The sequence below is a fragment of the Octopus bimaculoides genome, chromosome 27 (genome assembly GCF_001194135.2).
Source record: "Octopus bimaculoides isolate UCB-OBI-ISO-001 chromosome 27, ASM119413v2, whole genome shotgun sequence".
NCBI classification, from domain to species: domain Eukaryota; kingdom Metazoa; phylum Mollusca; class Cephalopoda; order Octopoda; family Octopodidae; genus Octopus; species Octopus bimaculoides.
In genome coordinates, this window is record NC_069007.1 from 10,728,032 (window position 1) to 10,749,286 (window position 21,255).

Here is a 21,255-nt window from a genome sequence, read left to right on the forward strand (position 1 = left end):
TTTCCCTCAAATTTGGCCTTGTGGCTTAAATACCACTGTTGGGCAAACAAATAAATATATGTAAATAATATTTCTTCCTTCTCAGTGTTGATTCTTCGATGTTTACTGGTTACTCCGATGTGAGAACAAAAAAAAAGTGCGTAATAGGCAACACAGGCAGGAAACAAAAAATAAAATAGAACTGAATGGTGATATTTAGTAGATATGACCCATAAGTTGTTCCTCTTCGATTACTATTGCAAACAGTAGTAGCTTTCTGCAACTGAATACATGTCGTTGATTGGTTAAAATTGCCCAAATACGACAACCTTAACACAAAATAACTTCTAAAATACGAAATTTTGTCAAAAATGTTCAAAGTGAACTCTGTTCTGCATGAGAAATTACACCAGTATACGAAGTTTCAAACTGTTTAGTTAAAAACAATTAATTAAAAAAGTCTATGAGCCAAACTGAACAGATCCATTATTTTTTTAAAAATCAAATTAAAAGAGCAATTATGACAAAGAAGGACTGTGGTGAACTACACAGCTCCTGGTTTCAAATTGAGTTCTGAAGTAGCATTTTCTCACTTGAGAGAGATACTGTATGCAGCATGCCACTTCAATTATACAGATGAAAATTTTAAAAAATAAGAAATTGTGATACTAAAATGGAGATAGATAGAAAAAAAACAAATAATTTTTAAAACTTTTTATTATATTTTGAGTGTGTACATATACACATGCACACACATATTTGTATGTAGATTATCATTATTTTTACATTAAATGTTATGTTATACATCTGTGTGGGTGTCTCTATATATACACACACACACACACACACAACCAAATAATACTAGGTGAAAATTCATATATACATAGATTAGGTAACAACTGTCATGTAAGACAAGATTTAAAATACACACATGGATGTGTGGGTGTTTGTGTGTGTGTGAGTGTGTATGAGTGTGTGCGCGCACACGCAAGTCCTACCTGTGCCTTCTAAATTTGCCACACCACGTATCACTTATATAAAATCACCCTCCCACCCCAAAGCCTCATTCTTTTCTTTCCCTTCCCACCACTCCCAGAGGAATCAGTTAGCACAGAAGGTGTGGGAGAGGACAGTGCAGGATGAGACAGCTGGAAAAAATGTGATAGTGGAAAGAAAGACAGAATGCAAAAAAAAAAAAAAAAAAAAAAATGTTCTTTACAACCTGTTGGTGGTAGCGAGGAGGAAGAGGGGAAAAAACAGTTTAAAAAGAAAAATACATTTTGCCCACCCAACCAATAAGATGCCATCATCCACATTTTTAATAAGCACACCTCTTCATCTATTTGTTACTGTTAAGTATCTGGAGGTGGTGTTAATAATAGGTTTAGGGTGAGTGAGTGGAGTGGTGCGAGCTGGAAGAAGTTGGTTTAGCTCCACCCTACCAGCTTTTTTTTTCTTTTTTTTTCATTCCTCCCCACTTCTTTTTTTGCTTCTTCTTCTTCAGTACTTGTTGATGCCAAACAACCGTACACCATGGAACTGGGGTAATTTTGGAATAAGGTTCAGTGCAAGAACAAATGCATTGACAAGAAAATGGTAAGTGTCGTATTTTGTATAAAAACTGGCCAGGAAAAATCTAGAAATGGAAAGAGAAAGAAATTAATGGAAGCTTACAACAACAGGAATAGTTTCTAACATAAGAAACATGGCCAAAATATTTTAGCAGGGAAATGGATGGGTAGTTGATTAAACTGATCATTCTCCACTTAAACCATTTTAGTAGAAGGAGAAAAATCATATACCTTAGCAAAAAGGGGAGAAAGAAAAAAAAAAAACATATGGCCAAGACAAAGACGGTATCTTTTTGGTAGCTTATCTTCTGAAAGGGTTTCTGCCATCCTCAATGGAAGAATCTGAAAGAGCTTGATCAATACAAGAACCTTGGTGCTACCTTCACTGTTACAGACCAGCATAAAGATGAAATAGAGGTCTGCATCAACCAGGCATTATAGTCTATTCTTTCACCTTCAATGGTGGCTCTGGAGATGACAGGATGCACAACATGTATGGCTGGGGATGAAGATAGCCACAAAAATTTATCCACTGAGCACTTGTTTATACCATCCTCTTGTAGGGCCATCAACAGATGTCAAATTCTCAATGATACAGAATTGCCAGTGTAACGTAGCTAGCAAAGACAGAGAACTTATACAAAATGGAAGTATTTAATCACTTTTATCTTTGCCAAATTTTCTTTGTTCATACTTTGACATTTGTGTCAAACTCTGTAAGAGTGATTCTTTTTAATAACTCAAGCCATTTCTGTTGATTTGATCAGCATTCCACCATCCACAGAGTGAACTCATCTGCTTTGATATTGTGCAAGAGACTCTCCTGCTCTAGTATAAATGGCAGGGCAGAGAGTAGAAAATGTGAATTAGTATGACTCAGTCAGATCTTGACATATCTGGTCCTTGTCTGTAAAGCATCTGCTGATGGAATGCTTCAATTTCACTGGTTGGAGATGGTTCAGCTCTTACAAGCTGGATGCTGACAGAAGTACAAAATATTGACAGTGAAAATACATCAAATATCAAACAACTTGGTCAGAAAACATATTAGATATAAAAAATAACAACAATCTCTAATGTAGGCACAAAGTCAAATATTTAAAGGAAGGGAACAATTATAAAACCAAGACTTGGCTGGTACTCTATCTTATTATCTCTGAAAGGATGGAAGGGCAACTTTGTTTTCCATTGCTCTGAGACCGAAAAATAATTACTGGTCAAGAGTGGAGGTGAGCTTGATATAATTTCACTGTTTCCTTTCCACTAAATTTCAGGTTTCTACCTATGTTGAAAAGAACAATTTTTAATTTCAGCACAAGGCCAGCAGCTTTGAGGCGAGAGGGTTAGCCCATTACACTGAACCCAATATTAACTGGTACTTTATTTTTATCAACCTCACCACCAGAAATATAAAACAAAGTTAACTGGCAAGATTTGAACACAACTGTCAAGGGGCATAACTTAGTGGCTGATGTCATTTTACTTCCGACAGCCTATAATTAAGATCTGTAGTGAACAGGATGGTTGCAGCGAGAACTGTTTTGATCACAAATTGTGGAATTAGGTAAATGGAAACTGTGCAGAAACCCATCTTGTATATTATAGGTTTTGCTTTCCATGCCTACACGGGTTGGTCAAGTTCTAACATTTGCATTCTTTGGTTATTTTCTTCAACGAAGTTCAACATCCTGAAATTTGCTTTCACCACATCATCTCTCTTACATACCACATCTGATTCCTCTTATACCCAGTTTATCCCTCAGTTCATCTGTATTAAGTCGCTTGTGCACACCATCCAACAGCAGAACCCGTCTGCTTCATTTCTCTCCGACGTTTACACATCTACATTCAATGCTTATGCAACATAGAATCTAATCTCAACCTAAAACAGAATCCTTTTATTGCCAGCAGGGATAATAACTCTGAATTTTCTGCTTTCTTCTTATTCTGGGAGCAAACAGAGAAAGATAAAGTACCGCATTTTAACGTGTATAAGGAACCCCTAATTTATGGGGCTTAAAATTTGGAATAAAGGTTTTGTAAGGGGTTATAATACTATCCATGTATAAACTCCCATATTTTTTTTAACGTAACTTTTGACAAAAAGCAGTTCCTTATACACGTTAAAATACAGTATGTACCAAACTGAAATAAGTATTGGGTTGATATGATCATCTTACTACAAAATTATGAATGTAGTGCTCAGCATAATCCAGTCCGATGACTGAAACAAAAACGATTATATGATTATGTGGTCAAGAAGTTTGCTTCACAACCACGTGCTTTCTATTTCACCCCCACTGCATGGCACTTTGGGTAAGTATCTCCAACTATTGCTCTAGACCATGCCTGCACCTACATATGCATATATAATGATGATAACAATATATGTAATTGGATGGCTATTTGACTTTCCTCAGTTCGTCTACCTTTGACAAGTCATGTTTTTCCTCTTGCAGAATGTCCACCCATCCTCCAGTCTCACTCACCAAGCAGGCTGATAGTCTGACCAATTCATGTTGAATTCTCACGCTCACACAATGCAGTGTATAACATTCTTTCTTTTATACACACAAGACCTGAAATTTGGGGGGAGGGGGCTAGTCGATTACATTGATCCCAGTGCATAACTGGTACTTATTTCGTCGACCCTGAAGGGATGGAAGATAGAGTCAACCTCAGCGGAATTTAAACTCAGAATGTAGCAAAGGAGTGAAATACCGCTAAACATTTCATTCAGCATGCTAACGATTCTGCCAGTGGCATAAATAGAGAGTGAAGACATAACATGGTAACAAAAGCCATATATTGTTGAAATAAACACAAAACAAGTTAATGTTATAGCAAAAATGTTACTGTGCTTGTTTCAATAATCTTTTGCGGATTAAGGTATGTTTATCTTCTGCACTCATCTGAAACATCATTGCGGTTCGGATGGTGACATTTTACTCTTTTTTTACTCTTTTACTTGTTTCAGACTGTGGCCATGCTGGAGCACCGCCTTTAGTTGAGCAAATCGACCCCAGGACTTATTCTTTGGAAGCCTAGTACTTATTCTATCGGTCTCTTTTACCAAACCGCTAAGTTACGGGGACGTAAACACACCAGCATCAGTTGTCAAGCGATGTTGGGGGGACAAACAGACACACACACACATATATATATATATATATATATATACATATATACGACGGGCTTCTTCCAGTTTCCCTCTACCAAATCCACTCACAAGGCTTGGTCAGCCCGAGGCTATAGCAGAAGACACTTGCCCAAGGTGCCACGCAGTGGGACTGAACCCGGAGCCATGTGGTTTGTAAGCAAGCTACTTGCCACGCCTGCGCCTATTTGATAACATTTTCCAGTCAACAAACTATCTGGTGGCTCTGTATTTTCAAAGATGAATGGAATGAAAACTCGCTTATGTAAGTAGGTGGGGGTGGCAAGAAGGGCCATCCAACAGTAAGAGCAATGTCTCAATAATATCTAATCACCGAACCCATGCTTACATGGTAAAACAGAAGCAAAAACAAACAAATGAATCTATGCACATCCATCTATACAATTTTTAGAACTGTATTTGTTCAGCAAGGACTTCATCTGAGATTGCATATTGAAAGAGAAACAACTGTTTCCTGTAGCTATTTGAAATATACAGACAGGTACCACTAGCTTCACAACTGGCGGAATCATTAGTCAATACTGTTCTCTATTTTAGAGATGAGGAATTCTGTACATTATTTACATTGGACAGATATGTGTCCCCATCTTGTTTGTTGTTACCACATTTTGGCTGATTTACTCTCCAGCCTTCATCAGGTGTCCTGGTAGAATTTTGAACCCAACCTTGGGTTCTCATTCCTAAGGTATTTTTTGGTGGTGGTGATATTTATTCAAGGCACTGCCTGAAATTGAACTTGGAATCTTGGGGTTAGTAGCCCGCACTCTTAACCATTACGCTATATGGCAGTTCAATTCCAGGCAGTGCCTTGAATAAATAATAATAATATCACCAAAAAATACCTTAGGAATAAAAACCCAAGATTGAGTTTAAAATTCTACCAGGACACCTGATGAAGGCTGGAGAGTAAATCAGCCGAAATGTTGTGGTAACAACAAACAAGATGAGGACATATATCTGTCCAATGTAAATAATGTACAGAATCATTAGTGTCGGACAAAATGCCTTACAGTATTTCTTCTGCTTCTTTACATCCTGAGTTCAAATCCTACCAAAGTCAACTTTGCTTCTCATGTCTCCATTGCTGATAAGATAAAGGGCCAAACAAATACTGTAGTTGAAGGCATTAACTAACCCCCCTCGTCAAAGAAGCTGGCCTTGTGCCTAAACAAGAAACATGTAATAGCAAATTCTTACAAATTAGTTTGAACCAAAAACAAAAAAAGGTAACAAACACTCACAAAAGAATAGGGACAGTGGTTAGAAACTTTTTCGTAGCAGTGAACTGTTGACCATAGTCGATTTGCTCCCATTGTGTTTGCATTCGGGCCTTACCTTGGTCAGCAGGTTCCCATGGAGTACCTTTGGTCACATGTAATATCATAAACATCAGCTGTAAAGATATATTGGAAGACACATTTTTATGATTGTTACATTTATTTCTCACAAAACCCTTCACATCATGGGACCACCTGCAGGCTTAACAACACACTGTTTCTACTGAGGGAGCACAGGTATGGGCTGAATGGTTATGAAATGTGCATTGCAATTATGAGACCCTGTCCGGAGTTCAACTATACTGCATGGCAACTTCAGAAGGTAAATGGTTTCTAGAATAGTTTCAGGTTGTCTCAAGTTGTGTGAGTAAAATAGAAACTTGATGAATAAACTGTACCTGTAGTTCAGGATTACATTAAGTGCACAGGTGAATAGTCACTCTCTCTGTAACGAGCATGTTGTAGTAGTAGTAGTGTGAAGGCACGTGGCTGAGTGGTTAGAGTATTCGGCTCACGATTGTAAGGTCGTGAGTTCAATTCCCGGTGACATGTTGTGTCCTTGAGCAAGACACTTTATTTTACATTGCTCCAGTTCGCTCAGCTGGCAAAAATGAGTAGCACCTGTATTTTAAAGGGCCAGCCTTGTCACACACTGTGTCATGCTGAATCTCCCTGTGAACTACGTTAAGGGTACATGTGTCTATGGAGTGCTCAGCCACTTAAATGTTAATTTCATGAGTAAGCTGTTTCATCGATTGTATCAGCTAGGACCCTCATCGTCGTAACCGATGGAGTGCTACTGCGTTGCTTGAACAACTGGTAGAGTCATTGCCCAATCCAAATTAAAGGACCTCGTTATTATCTCACCAATATCAAAGTGAAATTTAATCAGCAATAGAAATGGGGTCTCCTTCCCATTGAAATTTTAATCAAAACAATGAAAGTAACAACAGAGGATGGACAAAGGAATATTGAAATAAAAGAGGGGGAGAAAAAGATGAGAAAAGAGAGAGAGAAGAAATGTGAGACAGAGAAGTTGAGATGAAAGAGCAGAGAAAACAAGCTAAGTAGATGAATGTGAGTACTTACGACATCATGGACGACATTGGTGAGTGTCCAGGCTATGGGCACTGAGAAAAAAGGAACACTTAACAGCATGAAGTGGACCAGAGAGATCATAATTATATAAGTGAGCCATATTCCTTTACTGTTCAGGTAGAAATGGGTTGGGTTCCCATCACTATGGGCTGTGCCCACATTCATCTTCGATGAAACTACAGATGGTCACTACATAAAGAAACAAAAAAAAAAAACATTGATTAATAAGTTATTTGGAATTCGTCATCGACACATTTGACATCTCTCCTTTATAGTCTACCTTTTCCATAATCTAACAGTAAAAACCTGAAACACCCTAAAACAAAAAATTTCCCACACATGCAGTATTGCAGCTAAAGAAAGGACTAGTGAAATTAATGCACAATATTTTTTTTACAAATGGTTTGGCCCAGAGGAAGTGATTGTGCTTAAGGCTTTTAAAGAACTGGCTCTGAAGATGAAGAACCATTTCTGTGATGCAGTCTTTGCTATGTTGAGGACATTTGTAATGACTAGATGCCTTTTGTTGTATGTTCTTCATTTTTCATGTTTAGTGTGGCACAATTAACACCAAATACTCAGGCCTCAATACAAACAGTAAGAAACAAGTTTATTGAATAGCGGTATGTACATTGTGCATGTATATATACATTCATACACATATATAAATTTAATTTAATATAATTTTAATTTCACTAATTGGATATGGAAGCAACATCATAAAAATTGTCCTTTTGTTCATCCAGCAGTCTCAGGTAAGAGGCATAGAAATAGATAAAAGTCACTGTCTAATTTTCCAAGACTAATCTAAGATTAAACATCGTGTCACACACTCTGACTACCTCAATTACTTCACCCACTCATTTCTCTACTAAAAATACATTCTCTAACACATACTACCACTATTACCTTCCCAGAAGATTTTCTACCTATGTTCTTTGCCTGTGAGGTATGTCTGAGGCTTACCTACATCTTACATATTGCACACAACACACATCTATATGCCCTCATTCTAGCATTTCTACAACCTCACCAGATCAACCTTTCAATGTGCCTAGATTGACTGTAGCAGCCCCAGGAAAGTGGACTGGGTGGAAAGAGTAAGTAGGGAGTTGGGGAAACAGTTTCCAGGTTTGTGGGAAGATTTGCCTTTAGGTAGACTACTCTTGCACACTACAAGCCACACAAATTTTCCCATGGACCCTAAGCTTCTGAAAGGTCCATCTATTCAGTTTTTGAGCTGCTGTTGTATATAGTCACTTGCTGACATCTCTCCTTCATATTATGCCCAGCTAAAATTTTATGTAATCATGATTATACTCTTTATTCTTTTACTTGTTTCAGTCATTTGACTGTGGTCATGCTGGAGCACCACCTTTTTAGTTGAGCTAATCGATCCCAGGACTTATTCTTTGTAAGCCTAGTACTTATTCTATCGGTCTCTTTTGCCGAGCCGCTAAGTTACAGGGACGTAAACACACCAGCATCGGTTGTCAAGCGATGTTGGGGGGACAAACACAGACACATACACACACACACACACACACATATATATATATATATATATATATATATGCGACGGGCTTCTTTCAGTTTCCGTCTACCAAATCCACTCACAAGGCTTTGATCAGCCCGAGGCTATAGTAGAAGACACTTGCCCAAGGTGCCACGCAGTGAGACTGAACCCAGAACCATGTGGATCGTAAGCATGCTACTTACCACACAGCCACTCCTACGCCTATATTACGATAACAATATTGTTAAAATACACACTATACCTCTTGAAGCAGATATCTGACCACGAAATCCAGATAATGTATTCAAAACTACATTACAACAACCTCCCTCTTAAGTACGCAACTTGAACCTAACCACATGTGTGTACTTAGCCGGTACGTTGCAACAGCAGTAGCAAATCAGTTGCATGAATGTATGCGTGCAGCTAATCACAGAAAGGCTCATGTATGCACACAGTTTTAGATCACATTTATTATCTTTTCTGTCAGGTTTCTGATATCACATACCTTGAGCCATTTATTACCTGTTTAGATGTCCAATGTTGCTGGAGAATAAATCGTTGATAAATTTAAACCTGAGATTCTTGAAGGTTTTGCATGTACTTATCTGTGATGCATACTTAACCAGGTTACAGTATTGTCCTTCCTATTTCAAAATAGTAGGGCTGTGAGATGAGGAAAATATGCTGCTATTTCTAGCAGATCAAGTGACAGTGTAAATGTTCCCTTATAAACTCGTTAATGATGTATCACACTGGCTCAAACACACATATCTGTAAGATAAAGGGATGGTGGTACAATCGATTAAATTGATGACCCTTGTATATAACTGGAAGTCCTTTGATTGATATAAGAAAGATAAAAATCAAGACATACAGTCATCATCATCATCGTTTAAAGTCTGCTTTCCAAGCTAGCATGGGTTGGATGATTTGACTGAGGATTGGCGAGCTGGATGGCTGCACCAGGCTCCAATCTGATCTGGCAGAGTTTCTACAGCTGGATGCTTTTTCTAACCCCAACCATTCCTAGAGTGTAGTGGGTGCTTTTATGTGCCATCGGCACAAGGGCCAGTCAGGCGGTACTGGCAACGGCCACACTCAAATGGTTTTTTACGTGCCACCTGCACAGGAGCCAGGCCAGCGGCACTGGCAACGACCTTGTTCGAATGTTTTCTAATGTGCCACCGGCACAAGTGCCAGTAAGATGACGCTGGTATAGCATGGCTGTCAGAGTTCAGGAATAAAAATGTATAAAACCTTTATCTTTTAAGAAATATTGAAAATTCAAGATACACAAAGTTGCTGGATCTGTATACTACATAATCATTCAATATAACCCCTACCAACTTTAATAACATCCTTGAGGCAACAGTGGAATCAGGAACAGAGATGTTTCATGGTCGCAGCTGACTCATCTTGGAATGCTTCCTGGCAGATGTGCTACTTCAGCACTTCCTTGGTGTTGCAGGGAGTCTTGTTGCTGACTCTCTCGATCGTACCCCGGTAAAAATATATCCAGATAACTGCAGTCTGGGGAGTTAGGAGACCACAGCCGAGTGGTTTGAACACAGAAAGTAAAAGGAACATATAATAATTTTTGAAAAGTATTTTGTCCTGTATGCTACCATTCGAGCCAAGTCTCCAGATACCAACTGCCTCATCTAGATCACACTACCTGCTAGAAAAAGCATCCAAATCTCACTCAAATCACATCCTACCATCATTCACACTTAGAGACACTGGATATTATAATTCTCAATACTGTAAACAAAAGATGGAATTGGTGCAACATATTTTGGGTGTATTTGAAGGCAATTGAGCTATTATTTCTAGTAGATGAAGTGACTGCTCAGTACATAGGAGAGGAACCCTTAACCTTTATTTTTAAAAAATCCCTATGACTAAAACAGTAATTTCATACATATTACATACCTATGAATTTATTAAAGATTTTAAAAAATTCTTAGCAAAAGCCCTTTATTCTTTGTTACACACTTGCAATTTGCCCCTGGTATTAAAGAGGTCCCCCAGAGCCAATATTGTGGCTACTTGATTAACTCAGTAAAAAGTTATATACATAAACTAAAAAAATAAACTATAGCTGTTACTTGTATGACCTGGTAGCATGTCCCATGGTTTTACTAATTGTTTAAGGTTCTACTGTAATGAAGGACAGATACAGATACCTTCTCAACCCTACCACTAATGACATCCAGGACGTAGTAATTGGAGGTGGGGCAGGGGGGGGGCACAGCATCAGCCTCAGTGGTTGCCATGTAGACTGGGGCAACATGACATGTACAAAGCACAAGGACATAATACACTGAATTGAACTCGTAATCTTGGGAACATTATGTGGGCTAACTGCTCTTCTGCTTGCTGGGTGCCTTGTTCTGGTAAAAGTTTTTTCATCTGAGAAAACCCACATGTTTGATACGAAGGGATGCTTCTACTTGTTCAACAGTGTCTTGGCCCTTTTCACACAGTTTTTCTTGGACTTTTAAGTGAGCAGTTGTCCTGAGTGCATCTTGTAAGACTTATGACAAAGGTCTTCAGGCAATCTCACATACTCAATAAACTGCTTGAATTTCTAGATGAAATTAGCATTTCTCACCTTTTGTTTACAGTGATTATTCGTTTTCCAAGCAACCACAGTGTCAACCTCAAAGTTACTGTCCTTTCACTCCTTTCTCACCCTCAGGATTGTGTACAGTGGGAGTTTTAAGTTTTCGACAATAGCCTTGTTATTCGCACTGGTACAGAATGAGTACACCACCACCTTCCTTTCCCACTCCTCAGGGAACACAGTGCAAGCAGGTAGAGGTTGTAGGAATGTACAAGAGAGTGGAGATATGGTTAGAGATGGAAGATGGATAGGCAGGTGAATATAATGAAGAACAGATGCTGAAGGATGAAGGAGGAGATAACTGTAGAAACTGAGTAGGGTTGAGGTGGGGTATAATGGATAAAGGTTGACCAAATGATATATATGAGGTGAGAGAGAGAGTAAGAAATAAACAGACAGAGCCAGAAAAGGAGAGGTGAAGTGCAGCAGAATAGTAATAATGGTAGAGCAGATAGGAAAAAGGGTAACAGAGAGTGAGTGAGTGAGAGTATTCAATGTAGAAAGTAGGTGGAGAGGACAGTATTAAGAATGAAAGACGAAGAACAAATGAAATAGTTGTTGGTAATGAAAAGGATAATGGTACCAGGAAGAAACCAGTGAAGTATGCAGTTCTGCTCACATTTAATTACAACAGCAGAATACTGTAATTAGAGAAATGATGGCTGGTGGAAATGTCATGAGGAGGAAACTGAGCAGGGGAGTGCATAAGTTCCAGAACTTCAGTTTCACCAAGGTGGGCAGGTCTTCTCAAGAACTATATACGCCCAGTCATCCTGGTCCTTTGTCATCTCTTCTGTGAGGTTCAAATTCCTGAGATCAGCCTTCACCACTTCCAGGGTCTCCATCTGCCACATCTATTGGCACTTCTTTATACAGCTGTCCTCATCCATATACACATACCCAAACCAGTGCAGTCTTTTTTCTTGCACACATCTGATTCCTCTCATACCCAATTCTTTTTCCTCAACTCATTTGTACTTTGTTGTTAATCTACACTTACACATCCAACAGAGCAGGCTAGCTTCATTCCTTTCCAGTATCCTCATCACACAAGGACCATATCTCATTAGCCTGCAGCATCACTGTTCTAAAAAAAGGATCATACGATCTACCCTTTAAGAGAAAAGACCATCGTTGCCAGCAGCATTAGAATCTCCCTGAACATTTTTCAACCAGTTATTACCCTGGCTACTATACTTTCAGAGCAACAACCCCACCTGCTAAACAGATCTAGTTAACAAAAGCTAGTGACCATTTTTAGTAATCCATATATGGACAAGAGAATCCATTTCTGGTGAGCTCTCAGTATGTTTTATTCCAGTGCATCTGCCACATGTGAAGCCTGCTAGCTCTGCAAGCAGTATTTTGTTTCAATGCTATTTTCTATTACAAACTAAATCTAGAGCTTAACCAACACTTTGTAACAGCTATAAATGTCATGTCTCTATATTCAACATCTTTGTGGAGGCACACACAGTCAGTGTTATGTCAGTTCATTTATTCATTTTTACATGTTCTTCCATGTTCCCATGGGTTAGGAGAATAGAGGCACTGTTTTACATTCGAACACCCTTCAGTCACTAACAATTACCAGTTTTTCAAGAATTCTCTTATTGCACATATCTTCAAAGGACACAAAACCAGCAAATGATTTGCTGATGGTGGAAAGATCAACATTACTGCTTGTCGGTGAACTTGTCTTGAAGAAGCACAAATGTAAACACACACACACGTACATACAAGAGACTTCTTTCAGCTTCCATCTACCAAATCCCCAATCAATGCTTTGGTTGTGGGGGTCTATAGTAGGAAACACTTGCCCAAGATACTGCACAGTAATGAACCCTAAACCCAGTGGTTAAGAAGCTAATTTCTTAACCACATAGTTATGCTACCATTTATGTATGTCTGTCTGTTTATCAATCCATCTATCTATTTACATACACACAACATTCTTTAACTTGTGCTAGCCTGCAGGCTGCTGGGATACCACCACTGCTGAAGTAAAAAAAGACAAGGTGATTGCAGTAAGACAATAACACAAACACACTGAATTCAGCTAGCCTTGATTATTACCTTCACTTATCTATACATACACGCATCATCATTTTCTAACGTCCATCCTCAGAGCTGGTCATGGACTCAACAGGTTGACAAGATCCCAGGGACCCGAGAGGAAGGGTTGATTAAATAAACCCCACATTTCATCGGCCCTGAAAGGATGGAGAAGAGCTGAAGTGAATACATGATATTTTAGCTGATACTAATGATTCTCCTAAGGCTCCACCACCCTCACCTCCACACTAATATTGATTTTTAACATTAATAGTACAAGGACACATATTTAGGGTGAGCTGGCAGTGGGGGGGGGGGCATCGATTTAATCTTGCCAATCTGTAATATTATTTTAATAATTAATATTATTTGTTTTATCAATACTCAGAAAAACGTGAGGATAATTTGACCCAGATCGTCTTTGACCTCACTAAACGAACTTAAGACGCTATATATTTCTATTACTACTTTAGTAAAGGAAAGGCAAAGGTTACCTTCTTGAATCATGCTGACTCATAAGGGCCAGTTTTCTGGTTTCCATGGCATATAAATTCCCTAGAACGAAACACTGGTCAGTTGCAGGGTTACTCTTTTTTGCCAGCTGAGTGGACTGGAGCAACGTGAAATAAAGTGTCTTGCTCAAGAATGCATTCACTGCCCAGTCTAGGAACATCTATGTGGTCATTCGGACTGCTAGAAACAGCAGCAAAAATCATCTAAGTTCGAGGAAGTATAGGGCCGGTTACTCAGTTTCCATAGTGACTGAGTGACCGAGATCGTAACATTCCTCCCTGACCGGAACACCGATCCCTTGCAGGGTTACTAATTTTTGCCAGCTGAGTGGACTGGAACAACATGAAATGAAGTGTCTTGTTCAAGAACACAATGCGTCGCCCAGTCCTGAAACTGGAACCACAATTTTATGACCATGCGTCCAACACCCTGACCACTAAGCCATGCACCTCCACACTACTTTAGATTTAATTAGTTCAACTACAAGTATGCTTTCTAAATCATACACAAGCCATGTCATGACTACACTTGTTTGATTAGGTTGGAAGGTTAATAACAATAATACATAACATAGACTCAAACATCCATGTGGTCATTCGGACTGCTAGAAATAGCAGCAAAAGAAGCAACTTATTTCTTTCCTTCTTTCTATGCGTAAGTATATTCTACTTGCGGTATTGCCCCCTTGGGTGCAGAGGGTGTTGAAGAAAAGTGGGGTGATAATTCATGTAAAAACAACAAAATAATGGGTTCATTAGGTTAAGTTTTATTTGTGAAATACAATTGCTTTGAATTTGCTTCAGAAAGGGGTCTATGTTTGTGATGGTGAGGGTGCTAGGGATGTGGCCAGGATGTCAAGGGGGGGCAGCAGCCTGAAAAAGTTTGGGAACCACTGAACTAGGTTATGACTAGGAGATAACAGTTTACTCAGGGTAGCTGCCTTCAGCTTCCACCATGGCATCAAGATGGCTCCGGAGCCTGGCACCGGTATTCTTCACTATGTCCCTGAGAACATCTTCAGATACCTTCTAGATCTTGACCATCAGCTCGGCCTTAGTGTTACAGGCAGAGTGGCCGGTTTCTTTCTCAGCCTCACTCCACACATAGTAACCCATGGAATTACAATTGGGGTAATTCAAAGGCAAGAAACTTGGTCTAGTGAAATCACAGAAATTCTCCAACAAACACTTCTCACTTTTTCTAGAGTGCCATGAATATGGCCTTTCAACAGCAACCCTCTCCAGCAACTTCACAGAGCCATCTGAACTGAGCCTAAGGTGGCAGGACATCACGCTGACCATGGCTTTGTAGTCTCCACTGCAGCTGTTCATGACAGGTCTTAAAGACTAGAACTTATTCTATCAGTCTCTTTTACCAAATTGCTAAGGGGATGTAAACATACCAACAGCGGTTGTCAAGTAGTGCTGGGAGACAAACACAAACATACACACATATATATATATACGACGGGCTTCTTTCAGTTTCCATCTATCAAATCCACCCACAAGGCCTTCGTCGGCCCAAGGCTATAGTAGAAGACACCTGCCCAGGGTGTTATGTAGTGGGACTGAACCTGGAACCATGTGGCTGGGAAGCAAACTTCTTACCACACAGCCATGCCTATATACGCTCTTTTTGTGTTGTGATCTCTATTTCTCCGGTTTGTAAAGCCAATTTTTCCGAAAATTTTCCCTGATCATTGTTTAATCTAAGCCCTGATCGAACAAATCTATGACCAAAGGCGTTTCAGTTGTGACCATCCCCTCTATCAATATATCCAGAGGTGGTGTCTGATATGTCCTTTAAAAAATGTGGAATTTAAAGGAGACTTAACAGCTATTTCTTAAAGTTCAAGTGAACATGCAAACGCTACCCAGTTTTGTTTAGTTCTAGCTTAGCGGCAACGTTAGGTTAGAGGAGCTCCACCCGCGACCACGCCCTCAATTTGTATCTCTTCGATTACATTGTCCATTGTGACTTTGCTTCTTTTTTTCAGTTTTAAAGAGAAAAATAGACAGTAGGGAATAAAATGGGGGGAGAATTAGTTGTTATTTCCAGCTGGGCCACCTACGTGTTAATTGTGCTATGAGAAACACCGACTTGTAATTCGAGAGATCTTCCCTGCCGTGTCGGTGCTTGAGGATCAAAATTTAAAAATTATCCTAACATATGTCAACAACACATCTTCACATACAGAGTACTTAACTGTTTAGAAAGACAAAACACCCACCAATGACGGACAAGGTACATTATTATTCACGCGCGCATATATATATAAAAATCGGGCAGTAATCCAGAGTTGCCTATTTAGCTAAATGTAATAGTAGACATGAAACCAATGATAACTTTCTGTCCGGCCATAACCAACATATACTACTCCAGTACATTATATATATACACACACACACCTGTATACAAAGGTCATGAACAATGCTTCTTCCTCCAGAACATACATAAACACACAGCTGTATGTACTCATACACATGTATATATTTAATATAATTATACACGTATCAATACGTATGTGTATGGCATATGCGTTCATGTGTGTGTATGTGTATGTATATATATATATATATATATATATATATATCCACATGTAGATTTGTTACATAAAGCCATAAACACATCAGTATACAGAAATATTGATATCTACCTATCTATATATCTATATATATATATAGTCATACACACAGCAGTGTGTACGTTGTATGACTCTGTGTGTATATATATGCAGACATATACAGTAAATACACATGTGTCTATGTATGCATATATATATATATATATATATATATATATATATATATATATATATATATATATATATATACACAAACATACAGGCATCTGTGTTTGCTGCTGCAAACATCACAGCTGAAATCAAAGAAAAACACGAAACTGGAGTAAAAATACATTAACGAAGTCTACATTTAAAAAAATAATTATTACAGCAAATATTGCCATTAACTAATTTAACTGTCCCTCGATATAATTGATATTATTATAATTATAATTAGTTAAAATGTCCCAAAGAGTTGACTCACCTGAAATTGTTGATAATTGTTTAATTAACAAGTTGGACAGATGAGTATGAGCATGCGCCGATCGTTACTTCCTTTTTCCGATTGAAAACGTGGAGTGACGGAAGTGGGAGGGAGAGAGAGAGAGAGAGAGAGAGCGAACGATAGGAAGTAGTTACAGAGGGAGAGAGAGAAAAAGAGAAGAAGGTAGTTGGCGAGAAGATATTGGGACGACAGAGAGAAGAGAATAAGGGGGAGGAAAAGAGAAACAGAAGAAAGACAAATAGAGAGGGAGAGGAGAAGGCAGTGATTAATAGACAAGAACGAAGAGAGGAAAGTGTGTTGTGTAGAAAAAGTACCTCTGCCCCAGAAATGAGGAGGAGGAATTAGCTTGATAGAAAGTAGGAGAAAAGTGCGTCATGGAATAAGTAGAAAGGAGAATCTTGGTTAATAGAATAAATGACAAGACTCCCTTTGATTCAATATACATGTTCTGAATAAGTTGACACCCTTTAAGTAAATACGTTTGTAAAATAACAAATTACTTTGGATTCCATTATTTGACTGGTGGTTCGTATATATTCAATCCAACCAGTGAGACACTATCTAGTTTCTCGACCTGCTAGAAATGGTGACCAAATCTTTACATGCTAGCAATAGTGTTGCCAGTTAAATACATTTACAATGGTGGTGGTAAACTTGACAACGTATTTAAAATGGTCCCTCCAGTAAGTTTCCTCTACACAGTTTCTGTCTAATAAACTTCACCCATAAAGCCATAGATGACCTTATTCTATGGTAGATGTTACCTGATGTACAAACGATGGGATTAAACCTTGAAGAGAAATTGTAGACTTAAAGATGCTTTTTTTTTTTTAACAACGTGAGGTGTTGGTGAGTGATCCTTGGCGTTTTGTGAGGACTGGCTACAAATGTAACTGCATTTGTTGTTTAGCCCCTGGTCAATTCTGATAAAGAAAGCTCACAATTTGAGCTCACGTTCCTACCATAACCAGTCCATATTTTTACTTATGGACCTTTGGCATCCATATGTATTGTGAAATCATGGATCAAAACTTGAAAAGTCTTATTTCAGTTTGTGTCAGTAGAATATAGAGAAGCATCATTGGAATATTGTCTCCGGGACATAGGGGTTGGTCAAGTTGTATGGAAGAGCAACGATTACCCTTAACACCTTACCTGGCAAGGACGAGTTAACTTGTCTTCACCCAGTTTGTCTCTTTCAGAGTGTGACAGGTGAACTTGTCCAAAACATAATTTCAAAAACAGCCACAAACGAGTTTATACGTCAATTCACCGGCATTTCTCAGTTTTTATCTGTCGAATGTAGCTGCAGTTATAAATATATATGTATTTAGAAACCTATCTATAATGACTACTGGAAACAGCTGTAAGCCAAATTTGCTATAATAAAGGAATTATGTGTAAAGACCATTATTTTAACCTATCTATTATATATATATATATATATCTGTAAATAATATGTGACAATTATTCGGTAGCCATGATAAAACTGAGTTTCGGATGTTGGGGCGGAAACCCATGCCACCATCTCTTCAATTATCTGGCCATCGAAAAAATGCTATGAAAATGATGGCCAGATAACTGAAGAGATGGCAGGGTGGGTTTCCGCACCGACATCCGAAACTCAGAGTTTTATCATGGCTACCGAATAATTTGTGACATATTATTTACAGATAAATTCCTCTATTTACATAATATCGAGGTCTCTTTCTTTCTTTTGTTGTCTTACCTTTTCTATCAATATATATATATATATATAGAGAGAGAGAGAGAATTCACAAAAAAAAAAACAAAAGACAAAGACAGGTGGTGTAGAAAACAAACAGATGTATTAGTATAACTGTCAGGAATTGAAAAAGTTTTTAACATTTCGAGCCTATGCTCTTCCACAGACAGGAACACAGAAAGAAACAAAGAGAGAAACAAGCAGAGAAAAAAAATGTGTGTAGTGGTTAGCGATCTATCTATGTATAAGTTGAATAAAGTTACAACATGGTCTGGTTTTCATGTTTTTTATTATTGTATTTAAAAAAATTTTTTTTACAATGTTGAAGTGGGTTAAACATTAAAAAAAAAATATTTAGTAATGTTCATGAAGTTCAATTAGCACTTTCATACTTTTGCAGTAATCAAATTTCAAAAGGTGTTAACTCACAGTTGGGTCAAGTGCTTGGTCAAGCATTCAACTCAACTGTCAGTTAAATAAATTTAGAAATCTGATGATTACTGCACACTTCAACATTGTAAAAAATTTTTTTTTTTAAATACAATAATAAAAAAAACAGGAAAACCAAACCATGTTGTAACTTTATTCAACTGATATGTTATTCTATACACATTTACACAAATTCAGAATAGCGTCCAATAACACTATCCGTATCACGTCCTCACTTTGTTGTTTTTTTGTTATTGTTTTTTTTTTAACTATATATATATATATATATATATATATATATATATATATATACACACACACACACACGTGTGTATGGAGGATTAGCATTTGTAGTGAACAGAGCTCAACAGAATCCTCATTCTTCTTTAGAGGAGCTCTTGGCTCTGTGATGCAGTTGTAGTAATATTACACATTGTTCTTTCTTTTTAAATATTCAATTGCAATACCTAATCAACTATGTACATTCTTATTGCCAACATTAGAACCTATTTCAGTTGCCACACTGCCTTGCAGTCTGAAATATCTTATGTCTTTGACCCTCATTTCTTAGAACCTTGGTAAATTTTTTATTCTGGGTTTCTTTTCTTGCTAGAATTACCTGACATCTCACTTTTCTTCTCAAAGTTTGGAATTACATTTTCCAAGCCTGCCTCTTAGCCTTACTAGCTCTATGTACAACGCTATTCCAGCACAATGTCACCCTCTTTTTGGCTGGGATCTGGTACCAGCCACATTTTTGGTCATCTGGTTCTATCCATTGTTATTTTTTTTTTCCTGCACTATCATGTGTCAATTAATATGTCTCTAAGCTTGTTACTAGTCATTTGTTCTCTCAGTTTCCATTTTCTCTTTCTCCAGATTATCTTCTGTCTTGGTATCCATCTAGTTCTTACTCTGAAGTCACTAACCACTAGTCTATGTTAGATCGTGCATTCTTTCCCATAGATTTAACATTCAAAACAAACTGTTCATCTCTCTTTCTAGTGACCACATAGTCTCCCTAGCTTCTGTACTCAGGGAATTGATAGGAGATCAGGTTGCTGGCCAATTTGTTCCATTATATTTATTTTCACTTCAGATAAGATTGCAAATTGTGTTTGAAGGTTGAGTGAAATGCTTTGTAGAACTTATTTCAGCTTTTTCAGTTCTGAGTTCAATTTATAACAAAGTCAAGTTTGGTTTTCTCTATTTTTGGGTTAAAAAAATGAGATACTGATCTAGTGTGGTGGATTGGTTGAATGGTTATAGTATCAAACCACATTCTTGTGGTATTTGTTGCAGCTCTTTGTGTTCTGGGTTCAGTCTCATTGTAGCTTACTTGGGTAATCGATTTAATCTGGATTAACTTCATCAGCTGGTCCTTGAGTACGTTTAGCAGAGTGTACTCTCTTATATGCATTAAGGCTGTGTTTCTGGTTTGAAGATATCTGCCTCCCTTCCTCTTACCAATCTCACAGGACCTGAAATAGCATCATGGCTACTGCCTTTGTCTCTAAATGATAAAAAATATAAAATGAACATAAGGCATAGGAGTGGCAGTATGATAAGTAGCTTGCTTACCAACCACATGGCTCCAGGTTCAGTCCCACTGCATGGCACCTTGGGCAAGTGTCTTCTACTATAGCCTCAGGCCGACCAAAGCCTTGTGAGTGGATTTGGTAGACGGAAACTGAAAGAAGTCCGTCGTATATATGTATATATATATATATGTATGTGTGTGTATATGTTTGTGTGTCTGTGTTTGTCCCCCCAACATCGCTTGACAACCGATGCTGGTGTGGTTACGTCCCTGTAACTTAGCGGTTTGGTAAAAGAGACCGATAGAATAAGTACTAGGCTTACAAAGAATAAGTCCTGGGGTTGATTTGCTTTACTAAAGGCGGTGCTCCAGCATGGTCACAGTCAAATGACTGAAACAAGTAAAAGAGTATAAGTATTTCTCTGCCTAAATTTGGCAGCTTAGGTGTTTGTTTGAATCCAGATCAGTTCTGATTAGACAGATTTATAGACATTCCAGCTATGACCATCTTGTCATTTTTTTTCCCCCAGATGAAGTGTTTAAAGGAGAACATTATTCATTATCTCCTTCTTTTTTAAAGATGGTAGGATGTGATTTGAGGAAGACTTAGTTGCTACTTCTTGCAGGATGGTCAAGCAGATGCTCTTTCATTGACTTGTGCCTGACTCATTTGTTT

General features: G+C 38.1%; 1 protein-coding gene across 1 annotated transcript; it reads right to left on the reverse strand.

Moving 5' to 3' along the window:
• Positions 1-678: 678 nt before the first annotated feature.
• LOC106880054 (ORM1-like protein 2) lies at positions 679-16,976 on the reverse strand. The gene is made up of 4 exons (XM_014929856.2): positions 16,864-16,976; positions 7,095-7,292; positions 5,970-6,121; positions 679-1,615 (listed from the first exon to the last, which is right to left on the reverse strand). The coding sequence occupies exons 2-4, from the start codon at positions 7,266-7,268 to the stop codon at positions 1,480-1,482; spliced, it is 462 nt and encodes a 153-aa protein (XP_014785342.1). The 5' UTR covers positions 7,269-7,292; positions 16,864-16,976; the 3' UTR covers positions 679-1,479.
• Positions 16,977-21,255: the final 4,279 nt, after the last annotated feature.

Excerpts from the sequence above, each read along its gene's own strand:
- LOC106880054 (XM_014929856.2), bottom strand. The coding sequence starts at position 7,268 with ATGAATGTGGGCACAGCCCATAGTGATGGGAACCCAACCCATTTCTAC. Across the intron at positions 6,122-7,094 it reads CCAATGTCGTCCATGATGTC|CTGATGTTTATGATATTACA; the intron begins GTAAGTACTCAC and ends ATATCTTTACAG. Across the intron at positions 1,616-5,969 it reads ACCACTGTCCCTATTCTTTT|ATTTTTCCTGGCCAGTTTTT; the intron begins GTGAGTGTTTGT and ends TTCCATTTCTAG.